The 21,481-nt window shown below is 41.1% G+C and overlaps 1 protein-coding gene across 5 annotated transcripts in view; it reads left to right on the top strand.

Annotated features, from left to right (window-relative positions):
• Positions 1–319: 319 nt before the first annotated feature.
• LOC106578501 (dihydropyrimidine dehydrogenase [NADP(+)]) overlaps positions 320–21,481 on the top strand; it is a 208,077-nt gene continuing 186,915 nt past the window's right edge. For 2 of the 5 annotated variants that reach the window (XR_001322469.2, XM_014157374.2), the window contains exons 1-2: positions 10,295–10,459; positions 19,145–19,255. Coding sequence is in view for 4 of the 5 variants with exons in the window: in XM_014157374.2 (XP_014012849.1) it covers positions 10,310–10,459; positions 19,145–19,255 (261 nt within the window). In the remaining variant the exon portion in view is untranslated. Of the gene's footprint in view, positions 386–649; positions 1,343–10,294; positions 10,460–15,986; positions 16,089–19,144; positions 19,256–21,481 lie in introns of those variants that run through there. The other 3 variants (XM_045702118.1, XM_014157375.2, XM_045702117.1) reach the window with 3 other exon arrangements.

Raw genomic sequence — 21,481 nt, 5'->3', positions numbered from 1 at the left:
AAGTGTAGGTAGCTAGTTAATGTATTTACATGAATAGGTTCTCCCACTGCCTCAGTTTTTTGGGGTCCTTAGAAAAATGAAATAATCTGCTTTTAGCTTGTATTTCGGCCAATTGTGAATAAAAGAGTGCAAGGGTGAGGGGTAAGGAGAACTGTGGCTTGACTAGAACAGTGGTGATAAGTGACCAATGCTAGGGTGAGGGTTGAAGAGGAGGGGTTGACTTTGACTAGTCTCTAGTGTGTTGATATTTGATTAAGGGAGGCTTGAGGAGGGAGAGTGACACTTGACTTGCGCAGGATGAGACGTTTGAGAAGGAGGAATGAGAGTTCCTAATATGTATTCCATACATCAACTTCCGCACGCTGCACGTGGTGGAACTTCGAACGTAGGCAAAAACTGCTTCTCCAATATAAATCCCCGATCACACTTGAGGTGATGTCATGGTGACGTTGGCTTATGCCGCGTTCAAAACAACTTGGAACTCGGAAATCTCCGACTTCAGTACATTCAAGACATCTGGGAACCGTTTTGAAAGGTCATCCAACTCGGAATTCGAACTCGGGCCTCTTTCTAAAGGTCGACTTTCTGACCTAGATTACTGAAGTCATGATTTCAAAGTTCCCGGTTGTCTTGAACACAACATAGCTAAACGCACGTCGTCAAATCAAAGGCAGATATAAAATGTTTTTTTAACGAAAATTAAAACGTGTCCGTTTTTGACTTTCACGGGGTTCGAGTAATAACATGTTCAACTACTTAAGACATTGGCTCGAATCTAAGTTGTGCCTTTAGATTTCTAGAAAACTAATAACAAAGGAAGATTGTTCACTTCTCTCATTGACTTCTCAAAAAACGGCCTAGTCAGTTTGGTCTGTTTCGCAAGCGTTCCCAGAAGTCTCCCCTCTGGTTTAGAAACCAGTGGAAACTCCGTGTTCCAAGTTTCGCTTCTGATTTTTTTTGATTCCTCAATTCCGTATGGTCCTAAACGAAGCAAGAATAACAACAACCAGTCAGTATCATTTCGAAACTAACGTTATCCATATCAAGCTTAGGCTATACATCGCCAAAAGAAACGCCAATGACTTGGTAACACATACTTTAGAAAATATAGAATTAAGACAGATACTAGTCAGGTAGGAGATCCCTAGATAACGTTAGCTGCGCTCGGCTGTTCTGCTCCAAACTATTGTGGCGTTTGTAAATATTGTATCAAGAAATCAAACAGGTCACTGATAGCATACAACATAGTTTGCGTTTCGCACGCCCTTTTTTATTTTGACAACTCACATTTCTTCGAAAGGCAATGTCTAGAATGCTGAGCAAGGATCTTCCGGATATCGAGGTATAAGGCTACTGTAAATGCATTATTATTCTGCTCTATCAAATACTGCTGTATCAGAAACGTTAATTCGCATTTTTGTTGCTGTGTCACTTATCACATGTTGCATGTATTCGATATCGAAACAAGTGTCATTATTGACAGTATAAATGACATTATTGTCATGTATTTATAATTCAGGTGCTTTACCAATACAAAGGGCTTGTTTTGGTATGCTTGTATGAGGAATAGATCTTTATGTTTCCCACTAAAACAATGGTTGAAAAAAATCTGCTTTATCACAGCAACTACCCTATCATACTTGCAAGACAGTTAGAAATAATGGTAAGTTAACGTTGAATAATGGTGTATTGATATTTTGTTGTGGCAGAGATTTTCAGAAGTTTTTTCACTGTGGACAAGAGGGATGCCTTGAAGTTATTGGGGCAAGTTTATCCTGTGGGTGCTGGTTTGTTTTGAGTCAGAGTGTATGCAGTTTGTTTTTGTTATGTGTTTTGGAAATAATATAATAGAATATAATACAATGGGATATAATATAATATTCACATAGACCTTATTGTTTTGCAAAGCAAACAAATGGCATATCATCTGTTGCTTTCTTGAGTCAAACCCAGGCAATGGATGTCTATTGTTGTATTGTTGGTTTTATGCTGCACCTGGTATTGAATCAAAACTAAATTATTTATCATGTTTCCATTATACATGCCCATTTTTCTTCCATTTTATGAAATCCATTACTACTGTGTATGGAATTACTTAATCAATTAAATGATATACTTTATAATAAATACAATAACCACCAACACGCTTGTATATACGAGGAAGGGATCAGTCTAGGAAATCCTATTTTACCAGGAGTATTTCTTATTCATTATGGACGGAATGTACAGTCTATTGAGATAATACCATCCACAAGTGTTCTGTTCTGCTAACTAACACACCATAGAGATCATGTGGACATCACATGGTCATTTTCACTGTTCCCTTCTGCTGCCTGTTCCAGTGGAATGTGCAGGCTATAGGCAAGGGTCAACTTATCACTTCCTGAGACATTGGAGAAAACTTGCTGTTGTCTAATCCGTTGCTGTGTGTGTTGGGACTTGTGCATGCTTCTCTACAAGTGTAAACAAACATTACTTTGCAGCATGTAGTACATAAGAATGTTTGTGAATGACCTGTGCTCCCCAAAGAGCAATTCATTTAAGCAAGTAAGTCATTGAGTACTCAAACTCACATGTTTAAGCATAGTAATTGTAGCGTCTACAATTTGACCAAAAGCACAAAGGGTATGATGATGATTGAGAAATCTAATGACTTTAACTACTTGGCTAGTAGATAATTGAAAATGGGTTAACCATTAGCAAAGAAAATGCATCTGAGGTGCAAAGGTTTTATCCCTGAGTGAACTCGGATTAATGTTTTGCTCTTGAGACTGAGAGCCAATAAGTCAATGGGGTTTTCTGCTGAGGAAGGAGAGGGCCCCAAGAGGTGGGGGTTATCCTGGAACACTAAACACTGTACATTTCTTGGAAGAAAGGTTTTAAGTTTCACATTGCAACTGTCTCTGTCTTTCCACATGCTATTTTTCCCAGGCTAGTGAGAGATGGGTGTGTTCGATCAATTTCATACAACAAGATGACAATGAACTATCAATGATTTTGTGGTTTCAATAGCCTCCACATCTATTAAACTGGTTACTTGTTCTTAGAGACAAAGTTAAGTAAAAATGTGGGTCTGGTTTAGCCATGACTTGTAAGGTTAATGTTTTCCTATTGCTCAACACCCACTGTTCCCACTTCCCTGTAGCTCAGTAGGTAGAGCATGGTGTTTGCAACGCCAGGGTTGTGGGTTCGATTCCCACGGGGGGCCAGCACAGAAAAACAAAGATGTATGAAATGTATGCATTCACTACTGTAAGTCGCTCTGGATAAGAGCGTCTGCTAAATGACTAAAATGTAAATGTAAAATGGGTGGAATAAGTTGAGGAATCCTGAGTAGGCTACATAACTGAAGCTGTTCCATAGGTCTGTGTGCAGTTGTTAAGCAGAATATCAGGGTTTCTGTTGCAGTTCTATATTTATTTCCATGAATCCATTTGGAGTAGTCTACTATAAGATGTCATCCTTTGTATTATGGGGTGGCAGGTAGCCTTGAGGTTGGGCAAATAACCAAAAGGTTGCTAGATCGAATCCCCGAGCTGACAAGGTAAAAATCTGTTGTTCTGCCCCTGAACAAGGCAGTTAACCCACTGTTCCTAGGCTGTCATTGTAAATAAGAATTTGTTCTTCACTGACTTGCTTAGTTAAATAAAAAATATTCTAATGAGCTCTGCCCCTAAAACAGGAGCAAATTTGGTTGGATGGACCAAATCTGTACCAATCGTAGATGTCTATGTTTCCCAAGTTTGGACATCACAGCAAAATACTGTGGAGTTTAGTACAGTACTGTTAGGTTCTGAATAAACAGATTAAAAACTCACAGACAAGAAAATGCTCAAACCAAGTTTATTCACTCACTGGGTTATACAGCTGCAAAGACATGATTACATATATGTATACCCTCTTACTAGGCGGAGTCAACTCCTTGCACAACTAGAAAGCCAAGGCATCTCTGTTGCTAATCAGGAACTTTAATTGGTTCCTCTCACTGGTGTTGTCATGGCCCTGCCTGATGCTAGAACCTCCGAGGGCATGGAAGTCTGTGTGTGTAATAGGACTGTTCCTTCTCACTTCATATGACTTGACCTCGGGACGAATTCCTCACCCCTCTCTAGCTGTCCTAACTTGTCAGTGACTGAAACCAGACTGTTGCCCTTTGCCTCCCTCTTTAGGAGCCATGATATTTACAGTAACAATAACATGTTTAACAGAATGTAAACTTTCTGCACTCCCCCTTGTCTCACTCAGTAACTTTCCATACACCTAGTTCTCATCCACCCTCCATTGACTCCAACACATACATTCCTTATATATGTAAAGTAATCAATAAGGTCTGGTATGGTAACATGAATACGTATATTTCAAGCTAGAATCCAACGTTACAGTAAAGAAAAGTATAGTAGAATAATGTAAAATCGCCAACCCTAGCCTCTGTGAAGTGAATAGCAAAGCATCTTCCCCTAGAGCCAGTTCAATTTCGACATTATAGTGTTGTTTACCTGAAAATATCTGATATTATTTAGCTTTTTAGCACACTTTAGTCACTTGGATCTAGCTGGCTTAAAAAGCCTTGGTTCAACGCTGGACTGAGGGAATCTAATGGAACCTTTTATGAAGGCAGTAGCCACAGTGGAGTGCAGTAAGTCAAACCCTTCATTAGCATCTTTATTCAGGGACTAATGGCAACAGTGACGTGACCTTCTTCCTGCCTCTGCACTTAAAACCATCACTAAACTACTCCTGCCTGCCATTGAAAATGGCTTTTTAAATCTCATTATAATTGCCATCTCTGGTGCAATTAAATACTAAACATTTTTTCTCCTGCCAGCCATCCCGTCCTCCTGTCAGATGTCTTATTTTAATATCCACGGACGGCACCCAGGCACTCATATCAGTTAAATGTGTAGCATGTCTTTTGTGTGCGTGTGCATGTAAATTATTAAAACCTTCCTGGATTTCTATTAGTGTTGATTTTATAAAACCCAGAGTGTGTGTTCCTGTATGGCTCAGTCGGTAGTAGATTAACACGGGTAATCGGGATCCCGAGAGTTTCCCGGGAACACTCTTTGTTTACATTTCCCGAAAAAATAAAATGACAAGACCCAGGAAATACATTTTAAAAATGCCCCAATGTCGCACTAATGCAATTCCACAAAATACACAACATGCTCAGCAGCAGATTAGAAAACATTTAATGGCACGTTATCCAAATAGGTTGTCGCGTGGAAGCTTTTAGCCTACCGTATTTACTTCACACAAAGTCGGCATAATTTAAAAAGCACACACATAATTGATACTGCCGGACTGTACAACCGACCCGAATGCAGTTAATAAACCATACAGGAAACCCCTACAGTATAGCCTACAAAACAACATGTGCCTATTTGAGCTGTCATTGTGACTCTTCAGAAACTCCCAAATTTAATAGGCCTATGCACAATTCACTACATAGGCATCCCTGTCGCATACACGGCATCTGTTAACAATTCAGACAGGCATGAGGGAAACTTCTATCTTCTCCTGTCCCACTGAAACCCAACATCCTGACTCCTGTCTTTCATGAAAATTCCTAACTTCATTCTGTAATCCATAGGCTGCATTATCAAAGCACGTCGCTTGCTTATGCATGTCAAAATAACGCTATAAAATGTTTACCTCTTCTCTGCACTGTCTGGTATTGCTGCCCATTTGAGAGCTTCGGTAGAGAATGTGCCCAACAAACAGTATGAGAGTAGATATGGATATTTTTAAAACCGAGTTGGTCCCGCTTAAGATATTTAAACTATTCCCACTGTTTATTTCCCGTTATCCATGAGCTGATCTGCTATCTGTATAATCATCAACTCGATTTAGCCAAGTATAGGAGATATTCTGTCATTCGTTGAAGGAGGTTATCTAGCAAGCTTACAACTTTGGTCATTTGACTTTTTTGTTTGACTGCTGTTACAAAGTTTGTGTCCTATACTCATTTTATGTGATGTCGGAGCTCCTGTCTGCCCACACTAGTCGCCGCTCAACTCCATCATCAATTGTGAAGTTGAGTTTAGTCGGTTATGTCGAGATCGCTACTGCTGAAATGCGCTGAATTAATTTAGGAACATGATAACGCTCTGAATTCATGAATGGCCTGTTTCCCAATTCACAACATTGTCATTGGCAATCAAAGATAGTTACTCTATCATTACTAAATATCTGTTTAATTTGCTCTAGAATATTTACATTGTGGCGCAGCCAAGCCGACATGGTGGCGCAGCACCCCTCTTATTTGGGGAGAACCCTGGCATAGTGACCATATCTTGGTTTTGAATAGCTTTAAATGGGCATTTTTTTTTGCTATTTCTTGGGACTCTTGGGATAAATATGAATTATTCCCGGTATTGAAACTTGCTAGATTTTCGGGAAAATCTGAATCCATAGTGTGTAGAGCATGGTGCTTGCAGGGTTGTGGGTTAGATTCCCGGGGCCACCCATACGTAAAATGTATGCACGCATGACTGTAAGTCTCTTTGGATAAAAGCATCTCAAAATGGCATTTAATATTATTATTATAGAAATGGGTATGATTCTTGTGGTAGCAGAGCAGACCCTATGTCTTTCCATAACCTGGTTGTCTGGGAACACTGACTTGCAAATGATGGGTCCAGGCTAGCTATGAAGTGTTACTGAAATGATTTAGGCTGCCTTGGAAGATCCTCGTATTAGTTGGGTTTTTGTCTGAGTGCTGTGGTTGCTTATGAGTTGCTTACATGGTGTAGGAAATGGACATTTTCATTATTTATTGTTTTACATTTAATCCATGGCATCCTCAAGGGCCAATTGGGGCCAACAAAGATAATCTGCCCAGATCTTTAAAAATGCTATATGAGGGTGTGTATTGAAAAACTATTATTGAATGAGGCAGTTTCAGTCCCAGTAAAAGAAGCATATTGTGGTGAGATAAACAGCTAGAGGGAGTTTATGTAAGGCATTTGCTGTGATAATCTTCAACATCTTGCTGAGTGTACTAGGTACGTGGAGGCACTGGTATCATTTCAAACATACACACCCAGACAAGCACATCTCAGAAGTGACACCCAAACCGGTGGACCGGTAATTGCACTCCTGGCCAGGTTTGCTCAGATTGCGCTTTTAATCAATCAACAAAGCAGAGATGATCCTTGGGCTTGTCAGAGAGGCAGAGAGAGAGAGGCAGAGAGAAGGGGGGAGAGAGAGGGGGGGGGACTTGAGAACAGCCAGCCGAGACTGTGTCCTCTCCTTTTCCTCCACTGCACAATTTACTGCCACCTCTGTACCCTAGGGGAGGAGAGCAGTCTCACCTGATCACATGTGACCCCTCTGTCTGCTGCAATCTCCGTCTGCAAACTCAATCCCCTCTGTGGAGTTCATACCCTAGCCCAGAGCCCCCCCCCCAAGACACCAGGCAAGGCAAGGCAGGGCTGGCTTGGCTTGTCTTGGCTTGGCTTGGCTTGCTTACACACCCAGATAGCATGTGGCATATTGAACTTTTTTTCTTTCCTTCTCCTCTCCTCATTACCCCTCCCTCCCTCTGCTTCCATCCTTTCCTCAGAGAGCCTCAGATAAGACCTGAGACTAGACTCACTCGGTCATCAAGCCCTGATTTCTTTTACACTTCATTTACCTTCTGCTTCTGTGCTAATTGTTTTCCGAGCCTCAACATGGCCAGGGACACTTTTCAAAGGCCATGTAATGAGCCTTTGGCACATAGTGCCCATTACCAAAATTAAAGCCTGTTACCGTAGCGAGCGCATGGTTTGTTTCAGGCGTCCACAGTATTCGTCTGTCTGTCTGTCTGTCTGTCTGTCTGTCTGTCTGTCTGTCTGTCTCTTTCTCGCTCTTGCACAGACACACACATGCACACGTACAAACACACAAAATGCACACATAAAACACTATCAACAATCACACGGTAAATGGCAGGAGCCTTTACCAGGGGATGCCTATGCTTTATGAACTATTGTCGTTGGTTGCCTGGTTCGTTTAACTTGGTGCTGCAATGCCGGGAAGTGAGTGCAACTGATCTGTACTCTGGGACTAGCTTCTTTCACTGTAGCTGGCTCAGTCTGTAGGGGCTAGCAGATGGCCTGTGATAGTCTATTTCATCTCTTTTGATTCAGTGTCTTTTAAGTCTGGGAAGAGAATACATGCTGAGTTTGGTGGGAAAGACTGTTACTCTTATGTCAAGAGAGAATGTAAATGCACTATGTACAGTTGAAGTCAGAAGTTTACATACACCTTAGTCAAATGCATTTAAACTCAGTTTTCACAATTCCTGACATTTAATCCTAGTAAAAAATCCCTATCTTAGGTCAGTTAGGATCACCACTTTATTTTAAGAATGTGAAATGTCAGAATAATAGTAGAGAAAATGATTTATTTCAGCTTTTATTTCTTTCATCACATTCCCAGTGAGTCAGAAGTTTACATACACTCAATTAGTATTCGGTAGCATTGCCTTTAAATTGTTTAACTTGGGTCAAACGTTTCGGGTAGCCTTCCACAAGCTTCCCACATTAAGTTGGTTGAATTTCGGGCCCATTCCTCCTGACAGAGCTGGTGTAACTGAGTCAGGTTTGTAGGATCATTGCTCGCACATGCATTTTTTTTTGGGGGGGGGGGGTTGTTGAGGTCAGGGCTTTGTGACGGCCACTCCAATACCTTGACTTTGTTGTCCTTAAGCCATTTTGCCACAACTTTGGAAGTATGCTTGGGGTCATTGTCCATTTGGAAGACCCATTTATGACCAAGCTTTAACTTCCTGACTGATGTCTTGAGATGTTGCTTCAATATATCCACATAATTTTTCCTCCTCATGAAGCCATCTATTTTGTGAAGTGCACCAGACCCTCCTGCAGCAAAGCACCCCCACAACATGATGCTGCCACCCCGTGCTTCACGGTTGGGATGGTGTTCTTCAGCTTGCAAGCTTCCCCCTTTTCCTCCAAACATAACGATGGCCATTATGGCCAAACAGTTCTATTTTTGTTTCATCAGACCAGAGGACATTTCTCCAAAAAGTACGATCTTTGTCCCCATGTGCAGTTGCAAACTGTAGTCTGGCTTTTTTATGGCGGTTTTGGAGATGTGGCTTCTTCCTTGCTGAGCGGCCTTTCAGGTTATGTCGATATAGGACTCGTTTTACAGTGGATATAGATACTTTTGTACCTCTTGCCTCCAGCATCTTCACAAGATCCTTTGCTGTTGCAATTGGGTTTGATTTGCACTTTTCGCACCAAAGTACGTTCATCTCTAGGAGACAGAACCCGTCACATTCCTGAGCGGTATGACGGCTGCGTTGTCCCATGGTGTTTATACTTGAGTACTATTGTTTGTACAGATGAACATGTTACCTTCAGGCGTTTGGAATTGCTCCCAAGGATGAACCAGACTTTTTTGTGTCTACAATTGTTTTTCTGAGGTCTTGGCTGATTTCTTTTGATTTTCCCATGATGTCAAGCAAAGCGGCATTGAGTTTGAAGGTAGGCCTTGATATACATCCACGGGTATACCTCCAATTGACTCAAATGATGTCAATTAGCCTATCAGAAGCTTCTAAAGCCATGACATAATTTTCTGGAATTTTCCAAGCTGTTTAAAGGCACAATCAACTTAGCGTATTTAAACTTCTGACCCACTGGAATTGTGATACAGTGAATTATAAGTGAAATAATCTGTCTGTAAACAATTGTTGGAAAAATTACTTGTGTCATGCACAAAGTAGATGTCCTAACCGACTTGCCAAAACTATAGTTTGTTAACAAGAAATTTGTGGAGTGGTTGAAAAACAAGTTTTAATGACTCCAACCTAAGTGTATGTAAACTTCCGACTTCAACTGTATTTATGTGTAATTATTTGGGGTACAGTCATTGTATTGAATTTGAGGGCCAGCAAGGCCAACAGGGAAAAAAGACAGGTCGCAGAAGCCTTAACGTTGATAGACAGGACAGGAGCTGTGTAACTCCTGAATGTAGGAGTGGGTGGATAAAGTGAGTGAGTGGATACATTTAAAGCTATCGTAACATTTTTGCATGCTAGAGCGAAAACCCAAAAGCAGTAGACTGGTCCCAGATAAGTTTGTGCTATCTTATCAACTCCAATGTTTGTGCCGAACAGCTCAAACAGATTTTGGACCAGGCTACAACAGCAGACTTAACTTAAAGGAGAGACACGACACAACCATGTTGGCTGGAAATAGAAATGGTTGGTGTTCTTGGTGTTCTGCTCTGTTGGGTGACATGAATACATGCATGACTTAGTGAGTGGACATTATGGCACAACACCACCACTGCTCTTATGTCTCCACACAGACTGGCCAGGCTGTGCTGTGTGGGAGGTCACACTGGGATCCCACTGCTTTATCTCTCTGTCTCAAGGAGAAAGCTTTATGTCTTTAACCCCAAGTCTACAGCAAGCAGCTTGTCACCTACTCACATTTTGGGAATGGTATGGATAATCTTTATGTGGCTGTTTTGTGTTGAAACTGTATTGAAATGGCGTGCTGTGTCGTGACCGGCTCGTCAGTGCAAAGGAACGAGAGTTCATGTGTGAGATGGTACCTTTTAGATAGGATAGGACTGTTTGCCCTGCAATACAGACAGTACACAAATTCCATAGCTGAATAGATTCATATTTCTGTTGAACGTGCCATTTTTTTTTGTTGCACTGTTTCTCCTCATAAAGGAGAACAAATTATATCCTTGGCCTATATTTAATATTGCTGACCCAAAGGCTGTTGCTCTCTCTCTCTAACGGCAGATCAATATGTGGAAATTCCTTTATTGATTCCAGCAGAAGAGTAAGGATTACAAGCTAGCTAGTTACCTTGGAGGTTCCTCGGACAACCTGATGCTGTAACTTGTCACTCTGATCTTAAAAGCGAGTCTCGGCGCACATTTTTTTTAAACTTTTTTTTTCAGTGTCGTCCACGATTTATCAGCATTTCTCTGTTTCTCTCGTCTATCATCCTTGAAATCCAACTTCTCCCACATGGTGACCTCTGACATCACCTACTAAGGAAATTACCTCAAACAGCATTTTGGCAATTAAACGCAACTACAAAACATTATTTAAAAAAGCTATCTATTAATATGCTTTTTGAACACTATAATTTGTTTACAAGCCTGATAGCCGTACTTTTAGTTTATGGTTGACAGCTTGTTGGCCATTAGCCAATCGGGCGTTTCTCAACTTTTTCAAAGCACGTGAATGCATCCAACTGGTATTTATGACTTCACAACTGGTAAATTCCGACCTCCTACTTGGAGTTCAAGGATGATAGACCCGTTTCCCACCAGTAATTACCAGTTGGAGGGCCATTCAAATAGATTTTTCCTAGTCGTATGTGTTAAAAATAGACAACGATAGAGAGATCATCTTCATACCTGTATATATCCCATTATGGCATCTGTGAGTGCACTGGCAGCGCCATTGAGGCCATCTCCATTTTAAAGTAGTCCATTTTATTCTTCTATTACTTCTATGAGTTGGCAAACAAACTGAAAGCGTGTATACTGCCATCTAGAGTGTGTTGTTTGAACATGTATAATGCCAAGTATGGCAATTTACTGCCACCTACAGTTATGGAATGTTTGCTTATGAGTATAATTCATTGGCACCACTCTATGGTGGTAAATTCCCACTTCCCTCTTGGTTACGGACACAGCATTATTAGCGGAGCAGTTGTGCCTGCCCTTTTCTTTCCTAATCAATAGTTGCTTCATTTTGTGCAATAAATTACTTTGACCTTCATGTTGTTGCTATAACAGACCTCCTAGGACTTGTCATGCAAGACATACACCCGAGCTGGAGCTCCTGGGTATGCAAAGCAGTGTGTGTGTGTGAGTGAACCCTATTAATTCTATTAGTATCAACTCTATTGTTTAATTCAGAAAGTAGGCTTCACCTCCGAGTTAAATCTGGAGGCATTAGCTAGCTAGCGCTAGCTCAGTAGTTTACCATGTTTTTGTGACCAACTCAACAGTCTTTACTCCAATCTCAGCTGACTCCTTCTTGCCTACTCTGTCTTTCTCTCTCCTTCTAGGTTCAAAACTATATGGCTGTAGTCCGGTGAGTCATTGTCAAAAGAAACAAACTCGCACACAGCCATCTGGTGCAGTCAAGTGGCTCAGCATTCCAAAAGTATTCACCTGTTTCTACGTCAAGCTAGGACAATGTTCTATTTCATGTTTTTATGGCCCACGTTCAGCCCAGCAGTATATATAATCAATTACATCTCCAATTTACAATGACATATCAGATTGATACATATATGCACTACTTATTATATATACAGTGGGCTCCAAAATTACTGGCACCCCTGACTGGCAATGTACAAACAATACTTAACAATAATATAAACAATATAATTATAGAGAGAAACTCAAAATACCAAACATGTGAGAAATACTGTACTTCATTAATGTTTCAATGGAACCCACCAAAATAATTTATTGATTTAATAAAAAATCACTGTCCTCCAAATCAAGGTTTCACAATTAATGGCACCAGTAAAGATTATTGTAAATAACATCTACCAAAATTAAACCAGGAATGAAATGAGGTAACATGCATGCAATATCCCTTTGTCATCCAACACCATGATGAAAACAAAAGAACTGGCAGTTCAAAAGAGACAGATGGTCGTAGACCTTTATAAATCTGGTAATGGCTGCAAGAAGATCCACAAACGATTGAATATACCACTGAGCACTGTCAGGGCAATTATAAAAAAATTCAAAAGATATGGAACAGTTGAAAACCTCACGGGCAGAGGACGCAAATGCATTTTTCCCCCCAGGATAGGGAGGAGGATGGTGAGAGAAGCAACAAAATCCCCAAGAATCACTGTGAAAGAATTGTAGGCCTTGGTGGCGTCTTGGGGTCACCAGGTTTCAAAAAGCACCACCAGACGTTACAACCACAGGCTCTTTGGAAGTGTTGCCAGAAGAAAGCCCTTTCTGACCCCAAGACACAGACGAGAGCCCTTGGAGTTTGCCAAACATAATTTAAATTATGACTGGAAGAAGGTGCTCTGGCCAGATGAGACCAAAATTGAACGTTTTGGTCAGATACAGCATCGGCATGTATGGCGTCGAAACAAAGATGCTTGCAAGGAGAGGCACCTCGTACCCACGGTGAAATATGGTGGTGGGTCAGTGATGTTTTGGGGCTGTTTTAATACCAGAGGTCCAGGGGTACTGGTTAAGATTGATGACATAATGAATTCCACAAAGCATCAGGCAATTTTGGCTGACAATCTGGTTGCCTCTGCCAGAAGGCTGGTACTTGGCCATAGGTGGACTTTCCAACAAGACAATGACCCAAAACATACCTCAAGATCCACACAGAAATGGTTCTGTGACAACAAAATCAATAATCTGCCATAGCCATCTCAGTCGCCGGACCTCAATCCAATCAAAAACCTGTGGGCTGACTTGAAGAGGGAAGTTGATAAGCGCAAACCCAAGAATGTGAAGGATCTTGAAAGTATCTGCTTAAAGGAATGGTCCAAAATCCCTCCAAATGTTTTCCTTAACCTTGATCAAACATTACAGGAAAAGACTCCCGTGTTGTTATCCTTGCCAGAGGTGGTTGCACTAAGTACTAAATGAGGAGTGCCAATAATTATGAGACCTTGATTTTGGTGAAATGTATTTTGTATTAAATAATTGTATGATTTTGGTTGGTTCCATTGAAACATTAATGAAGTACAGTATTTCTCACATGTTGGTATTTTGAGTTTATCTCTATAATTATATTGTTTATATTTTTTTAAGTATTGTTTGTACATTGCCAGTCAAGGGTTCCAGTAATTTTGGAGCCCGCTGTATATATATTTTTTATGAAACATGGCCTTTTAAAGATTTTTAAAGCAGTTTTATGACGATGCAAGCTAGATCTACTCAGGGTTTTCTAAAGATAGCTAGCTTCAGTTAGCTTTCCATTCCAGTTCAGACTTGATCCGTACTACGACGGTGGATATTGCTGGTCCGCCTGTCGCTAACTCTAGCAGGTTTTTAACTGTGCAAGCATGTCACACGTGGCTAGTCGAATGCCGAACTCTTCATTGAGACAATGCTAAAACATCAATCCATTGCTAAGTCAGTGCCACATTTTCACCTGTGCCTAAATCAAAATGGAAGACATGGTATCTTGCAAATTCAGTTTAGAAGTGCAGTCTTTATTTTGTTAGTTTGATGTGCTTATTAATGCACAGACACCTGTTGTTACTGAATGTGTAATGTGGTAGGTATTTTATAATTTCAATATATATATATATATATATATATATATATATATATATATATACACAAAAACACATTTGAATAATACAATATTTAATCAGTTGTCAAATGAAGGGGATGATGATGCAGTCTTTCAAGATTGAGGGAATCATTTCATTGGTCGTCAACTCGCAGATCAGACACTTCATCCAGGACAAATGTAGTGAGCCCTGAGTTAGCCTAACCCGTAGCTGGTTAGATCTGAAGGATTCGTTGCCATAGCAATTTACCAGCCTAAAAGCTGAGCCACATTTGTGGTACCGGTTATCCAAAGTTGAACTTAGAGTTGACCAAAGTTACCTCGCTAACTCCTCTAACTACATTCATAGTATAGGGCTCATGTCTCATGACTCCAAGTCTTAACTTGCGCTTCTCAGGTCCTCACTCAGCCCACCATGTTAATCACTGCTTCCAGTTTAATGTGATTTGCCCATTCCCTGCGTCCATCATATACCCCCCCCCTCCTTCCTCACCTCCCTCACACCCTGGTTGATTTCCTCTGAGGGCTCAGGGCTCGGTCTGCGTTTGCATACCACCGGCCGTTCTGCCTGGCCCGGGCACTTATTGATCTTCCATCTGTTTGGGGCCCAGTGTGATCAGTGTAGAGTGTGAAAGCCAGACACACGCAGGCAGGCAGGCCAGGCAGCCTTCCCTCCCTCTTCCTCCCCAGCGGACACATGCATACTGACGCAGCCAACACTCACAGATGGGCCTTGGTTCCTTGGTTTAGACAAGGCCTTCTGTGCAGAGCGCGTTGAGCGCGGAAGCAGGTCCCCAGTAACTACCCTGCAGTGAGAAAGGTCGCACAAACAGTAGGGGAGGTGTTCTCTTGTATTGTGTAGACACCGGGTGTTTGGGTGACACACATGGCGCATGCGTGCACACATTCTAACACACACTTGACGTGATCATGAGTCTTTTAGGATGTGATCTTAATGGATACAAGTACTGAGCAGCATTGGCAGTTTACTTTAAACAGTAGTGGTATGCTCTGTCTGACTGTTTTAGTTACATGTAGAACCACTGTGAATAAGAGGACGTGTAAAAACACCAGATATCTTAGGGACTATCTCTGGTGTATTGGCCTAGTAGGTATTGATCTAAGTGTAGCGTATGGATGAATGCCTAGTCCTCTTGTAAGCGTTATTGATCCCACTGGCCCAGATGTGTAACATTTGACTTCGCAGAGAAAATCCTATAGCAGCATACTAATAGCATCAACTGTGTATTTATAGAGGGATGATACATATGTTAAACCTTGCTGCGGGTCCATTTACAGGGATGCATGTTGTTAACCTAGTTTTTGCTAAGGTCAGCTATGACAATGAGAACTCTCTGCTCTTCTATGGTGCAGGCCAGGGCATCTCGGTTGTGTGCAGTAGGGAAAACTATTTAAAACGGGGAGATGCTACACTGAACCAGTAAGAACACCCAGTTTTTGTTTATGTTGCAGAACATTTTGCTACGGTGTGCCTTACTGAACACTACCCTGTTTCACTCAATCTAGATTTAAACACCATAGGATTAACCCTGCCTGGTATCCATTTCCCTGTTATTATTCTTCATTTAACCATTTAGCAACTACAGTAGATTAGCCGCTGTCAAACATGGTTAATGTTTCCTGCAACCCTGCCTGGATCTGACCGCCATGGATCTGTTTCTCTTGTACATTTTCCACTTGAGGAGGCCAGGTCAATACAGGGCTGTAAATGGGCTTCTCTGCTGGAGATACAAACACTAAGACAGGTCTATATGCAGTGAGGGAGGGTCTATTTAACATTGAAGACATGGTAATACGATATGTTGTTTTTGTTAATCCTGATATTTCTTTCTGTCGCTCTGTTTAATACATCATGTTGGAGACAAACCGTTTAGGCATGTAAACGTTTCTGGTGATACGAGAGTCACAGTTGTTGAATCTAGTATGTTGTGTTTTAATGTGGAAGCATCATCAGGATTTCACAATGTTTTACATTGACCTTTATAACTAGAAGAAAAAAAAACGTAATCTTTAATAGTTTTCTCTCTAATGCATGTTTGGTAGTGCAGTGTTTCTGGCTAATCAGATTCTTGCTAATCTGGTTAGGTTATTGTTCACAAGAACGTTTGTTAATTCATTCTATGGCAGTTACTCTCCCACCTTTTTGTCCTGCTTCTCCTCTGGGTGTTAAGCACTAATTATGTGTGTTTGTTCCAAATCTTTTGGAACCACTTCAAACCAACTGCCATGCGTTCTAAGTTATGGCCGATGTAATGCTTCTAGATCAAAGCAGCCCCTGCAGTTCTGACAAATTATAGTTGTAAAGGGTGGATATAATATAAACATAGCTATTTTAATAAGATACAGACAGTTAAATCATATGTTTATTGTTATGTTCGTGCTGTCAAAACATCATTGTTCCTAACGGATCCCAAGAGACTTGTCTCCGCTGTCAGAATATTTGTAACTTTCAGTCCTTATTGGTTTACCTTGAGCATGTACCGCTGTCATGTTGCTTTATCTAGACCACACAATGAAAAAATAGTCCCACAGGCCTTAACAGACAATAAAACAAGAAACGCAGCAGTGTAACTACACTTTATTAGGTGTGAAATGAAAGAATTAATAGGAAGATTTTTGGTGTTGCATAAAGTGTGACATTTCATTTAGCGTGGCTAACACAGTAGGGAAAGAGACACAGGTTATGTTAGGCCCAGGCCTGGCCTTTTACAATAACACCCCCATAACACCCCCATATGAAACGGTCTTCTCCCTTCCACCTACTGTGAAAATATGAAAAGAAAAAGCTTAATGTCTTGTCACATAGCTTGTGGGACACTAATTGAGGCTGGATGCTGCTACTTTTGTTGAAAACAAAGGGGGGGGAGGAATGCTTCCATGGTGGATAGGGTATAGACAAAGTGCTACTCAGAGATGCACTTTGAATGTTTTATGCTCAGCATAAACAGAGGGGAGAAATAATATGTTCTCCAAACCATCTGCACAGTACCTAGAGAAATAGACTCCCAAATCTGCTCCCAAAACTCAGCATTTAAACGTTCAGTGGTGGCGAGCTAGCTGCTAGGTCTGGGGGATACACCTGACATAAGACAGCAGAAGCATTTGATAACCAGTAGACTGAATGTGTACCTTCAGATTTTACAAGGCATATTCTTGCCCCCCAAAGCAAACACTGGCTGCCAACATACTCAATTGATTTATCAATATGTCCCAAGGAAAAGGTGTAGACCCATACACTGTCGAAAAAGGGGAATAAATCCAAAACTGAGGCTTAAATGCAAAAATAAAGACATTGTATTGTACTTTAATCATGCTATTGTACTATTTACTTGTTTGCATGTATAGATTTCCTCACTAGATCATGTGACATACTGTATACAATTAACCTCAAATAGAAGCCTTGTTTGTGAGTTCACGATTCACTCTTGATGATGGCTTGATGCCGAAACGTTTGTGTTTTGTTTTTCACCTTTCACTTTTCTGCACAATCAACATTTTGGGCATCACGATGTCCCAATAAAACACCTCTATTTTTGTATTTAAGCCTCAATTTCTAGATGTATTTCTCTTTTTCGACAGTGTGCAGATCTCCATCTTTTCCAGTATTCCCATTTTAATACTTGTGCACCTGGAACAGACATTATTTGGTTTAAAGGACATTTATAGAGCGCAGACAACCTCATATCACACAATATGTATCAACTCTGTAGTTACTGTGAAAACAGTTTGCAGTAATATGAATCCCTAGAGCTGCTTTACATCCTCATATTCACACACAGTGTTTAGAATCCAAGTCCCTGCGGTCTTCGCAGTTTCCCGATCTTTATGAATGATGTTTCATGAATGCGCTATGCTCTACTGTGCACTGCTTAAACTGGAGTGTGTGTTGCATTCATAATGAATATAGTGAAGAGGCTCATGATTGCTGATCAGTGGTAATGCAGGGTGGGGGGGGGGGGCAGATTTGATTGTAATGGAAGGTTACACGACTGACGCTTTTGTTGCCACGTGTGAAGATGGTGTTTTGGAAATTTGGTAACAGAATGGCACCAACAGCACAAACCGGCAGGTAGTCTAGCGTTAAGAGTGTTGGGCCAGTTAAAGGTCGCTGGTTCGAATCCCTGAGTCATCTAGGTGAGAAATCTGTCAATGTGCCCTTGAGCAAGGCACTTAACCCTAATTGCTCCTGAAAGTCGTTCTGGATAAGAGCATCTGCTAAATGACTAAAATGTAAAACCGTCATTCTATTACCAGACTTTGCATCTCTACGGTTCGTCAAGGACATTTGTTTTTGTATCATTTTCTGTGGAAATTGTTAAAAGTAGTCCTTGTGCCTATAGTTATATGGTTTATTTAACTTTGCAGTCATTGGTTTTTGTTTGACATACATCTTAAAGTAAAAATCTGAGTCTCAGCATCACTCTGTTACCGTGGAAATGCCCATGGGAAATGCCCATGCTACACTGAATGTAGAACAATGAAACCTCATTACGCAACATATGCAATGCACATTTAATGATTTTCTTTGGAAGACGTTCATGTTGCTGGTCAAATAATATACTCTTAGTGAATTGATTGGTATTTATTGCTACTGGAAAAAGGGAATACCTGAAAAATAGAGTCATTAGACCTTAAGGACTATTTCAACCTCTTAACAGGGATCTTAGCTAACCGTTTTCTAGGATAACCATCTAAGTTTCCGACAATATCTTTTGTGATATAACTGACATAAATATTTTACTTTTGAGGTATAAATCGTTTTTTTCCCCCCTACTTTGTTTGGGGGAAAAGTTAACTTTTTCTCTCACCACCCCCGCCTCCCCCTCTCTCTCCCTCTGTTATCAGAATATCCTGGCCCTGAACCCCCGGGTGAAGAGCCATGCTGATATCTGCTCCACCTCTGCTAAGAAAGCAGAGAAGAAGCACTGGAAAAGAAACCCAGAGAAAGGCTGTGATGTGAGTAGAGCACCCTGAGCTCCCTAACTCTGAACCCCCCCCCCCCATCACACACACACACCTACGCACGCACACCAAACAAGACATATGACTGTCGTAGACGTTGTACTGGTTCCAAATTTAGAGAAGCGTGTTTTTCTTGGATCCCCACCTCGTCTGACGAGGTTATCTCAGGTAGCTGTTTTTTAACCTTTGCTTGGACTTATGTCAATGTCCACAGCTGTGTCCCGGACACCCTGATAAGATAACAAACACACACACACATGCATGCTCACTCACACACTCACACACTCACACACACAAGCACACTTCACTGTCACGTCCCTGTCGCACACAAGCAAACACAAAACACACACACAAACACAATTATCTTAGGATTCCAGGCACATGCTGTCAAAGTCTCAGAGAATATCTCCTAAGACCAGCCTCACCGTTTGTTTTTTGGCAGGTGGCTGCAGTCCCTCGTCTGTCCTTGAAGGGAACTGATACGACACTCTGTTTGTCTGTGTATGTATCTGTGTGTATGTGTTTGAGAGTGAGTGTACGTGTGCTTGGAACAGTGGTGTGTGTGTGTGTGTGTGTGTGTGTGTGTGTGTGTGTGTGTGTGTGTGTGTGTGTGTGTGTGTGTGTGTGTGTGTGTGTGGTGCGCACATGCATGTGCGTGTCTTTGTTCGTGTGTCTGTGTCTGATGTATACACAAAATAAATTGGGAGATGTTTTGTAGGAGAGATTATTCTCTCTCCCTGCTGACTGCTCTGTGCCTAAGTACAACCAGCTAATTCATCACGCTAATCAATGGTGATGGATTCTCCACTTTATTTAATGTTGAAAAGCTTAATAGTTAGAACATATGGCGTATATGCGTATTTCCAGAACCTATGCACACATTTATGTTCATGGATTGGTGAAGTTCTTTATCTGAAATAACCAAGCATACAGTCTAGTGGTCTACTATAATCATGAGTAAATATGTGGATGAAGTATTTTAGGTTAATGTGATGAATGTTGTCATATCGTTATCAAAGTAACAAAGCAAGATGTCAGCCATGTAACTGAAAGTGTTTTGGCAACACACAGCATTCTCCCTGATCATTCTTCCATCGAAACACCCTTCTCCTGCTAAACCATTATACTCCATAGCTGTCTTTGATTTCTGTTAACGATAGGGTATTGATCGATCCTATGTAACAGATTTATCTGCTTGCGAAGGGCAAAAACAATGCTCATTTTAATTAAGAAGTTTGGTCAGAACCTGGAGCATCCTTATAAGTGTTCTGGGGGTCAGGACGGATGCTATAGCGGTCACAAACATTATGTGCATCCCAAATGTCACTCTATTCCCTATATCAGTGGTTCCCAAACTTTTTATAGTCCCGTACCCCTTCAAACATTCAACTTCCAGTTGCATACCACCTCTAGCACCAGGGTCAGCGCTCTCTCAAATGTTGTTTTTTTGCCATCATTGTAAGCCTGCCACACACACACACTAACGATACATTTATTAAACATAATAATGAGTGTGAGTTTGTCACAACCCGGCTCGTGGGAAGTGACAAAGAGCTCTTATAGGACCAGGGCACAAATAATAATATAATAATAATCAATCATTTTGCTCTGTACTTAGCCATCTTACATATAAAACCTTATTTGTTCATCAAAAATGGTGAATAACTCACCACAGGTTGATGAGAAGGGTGTGCTTGAAAAGAGGCACATTACTCTGCAATGTTGGGTTGTATTGGAGAGTCTGTCTTTTTGTGCCTGTATTTAGTTTTCATGCTAGTGAGGGCCGAGAATCCACTCTTACATAGGTCCGTGGTTGCAAAGGGCATCAGTGTCTTAACAGTGTGATTTGACAAGACAGGATACTCTGAGCGCAGCCCAATCCAGAAATCTCGCAATGGCTTCTGATTTAAATAACATTTTCACAGAACCGCTTGTTGCAGTTTCGATGAGGCTCTCTTGTTCAGATATCGGTAAGTGGACTGGAGGCAGGGCATGAAAGGGATAACGAATCCAGTTGTTTGTGTCATCCGTTTCGGGAAAGTACCTGCGTAATTGCGCACCCAACTCACTCAGGTGCTTCAGTATATCACATTTGACATGGTCTGTTAGCTTGAGTTCATTTGCACACAAAAAAATCATACAATGATGGAAAGACCTGTGTGTTGTCCTTGTTAATGCAGACAGAGAAGAGCTCCAACTTCTTAATCATAGCCTCAATTT

Source organism: Salmo salar, chromosome ssa19 (genome assembly GCF_905237065.1).
Source record: "Salmo salar chromosome ssa19, Ssal_v3.1, whole genome shotgun sequence".
Taxonomy (NCBI): Eukaryota; Metazoa; Chordata; class Actinopteri; order Salmoniformes; family Salmonidae; genus Salmo; species Salmo salar.
The sequence above is the reverse complement of the archived record's forward strand: the minus strand, read 5'-3'. Positions and strand labels throughout refer to the sequence as shown.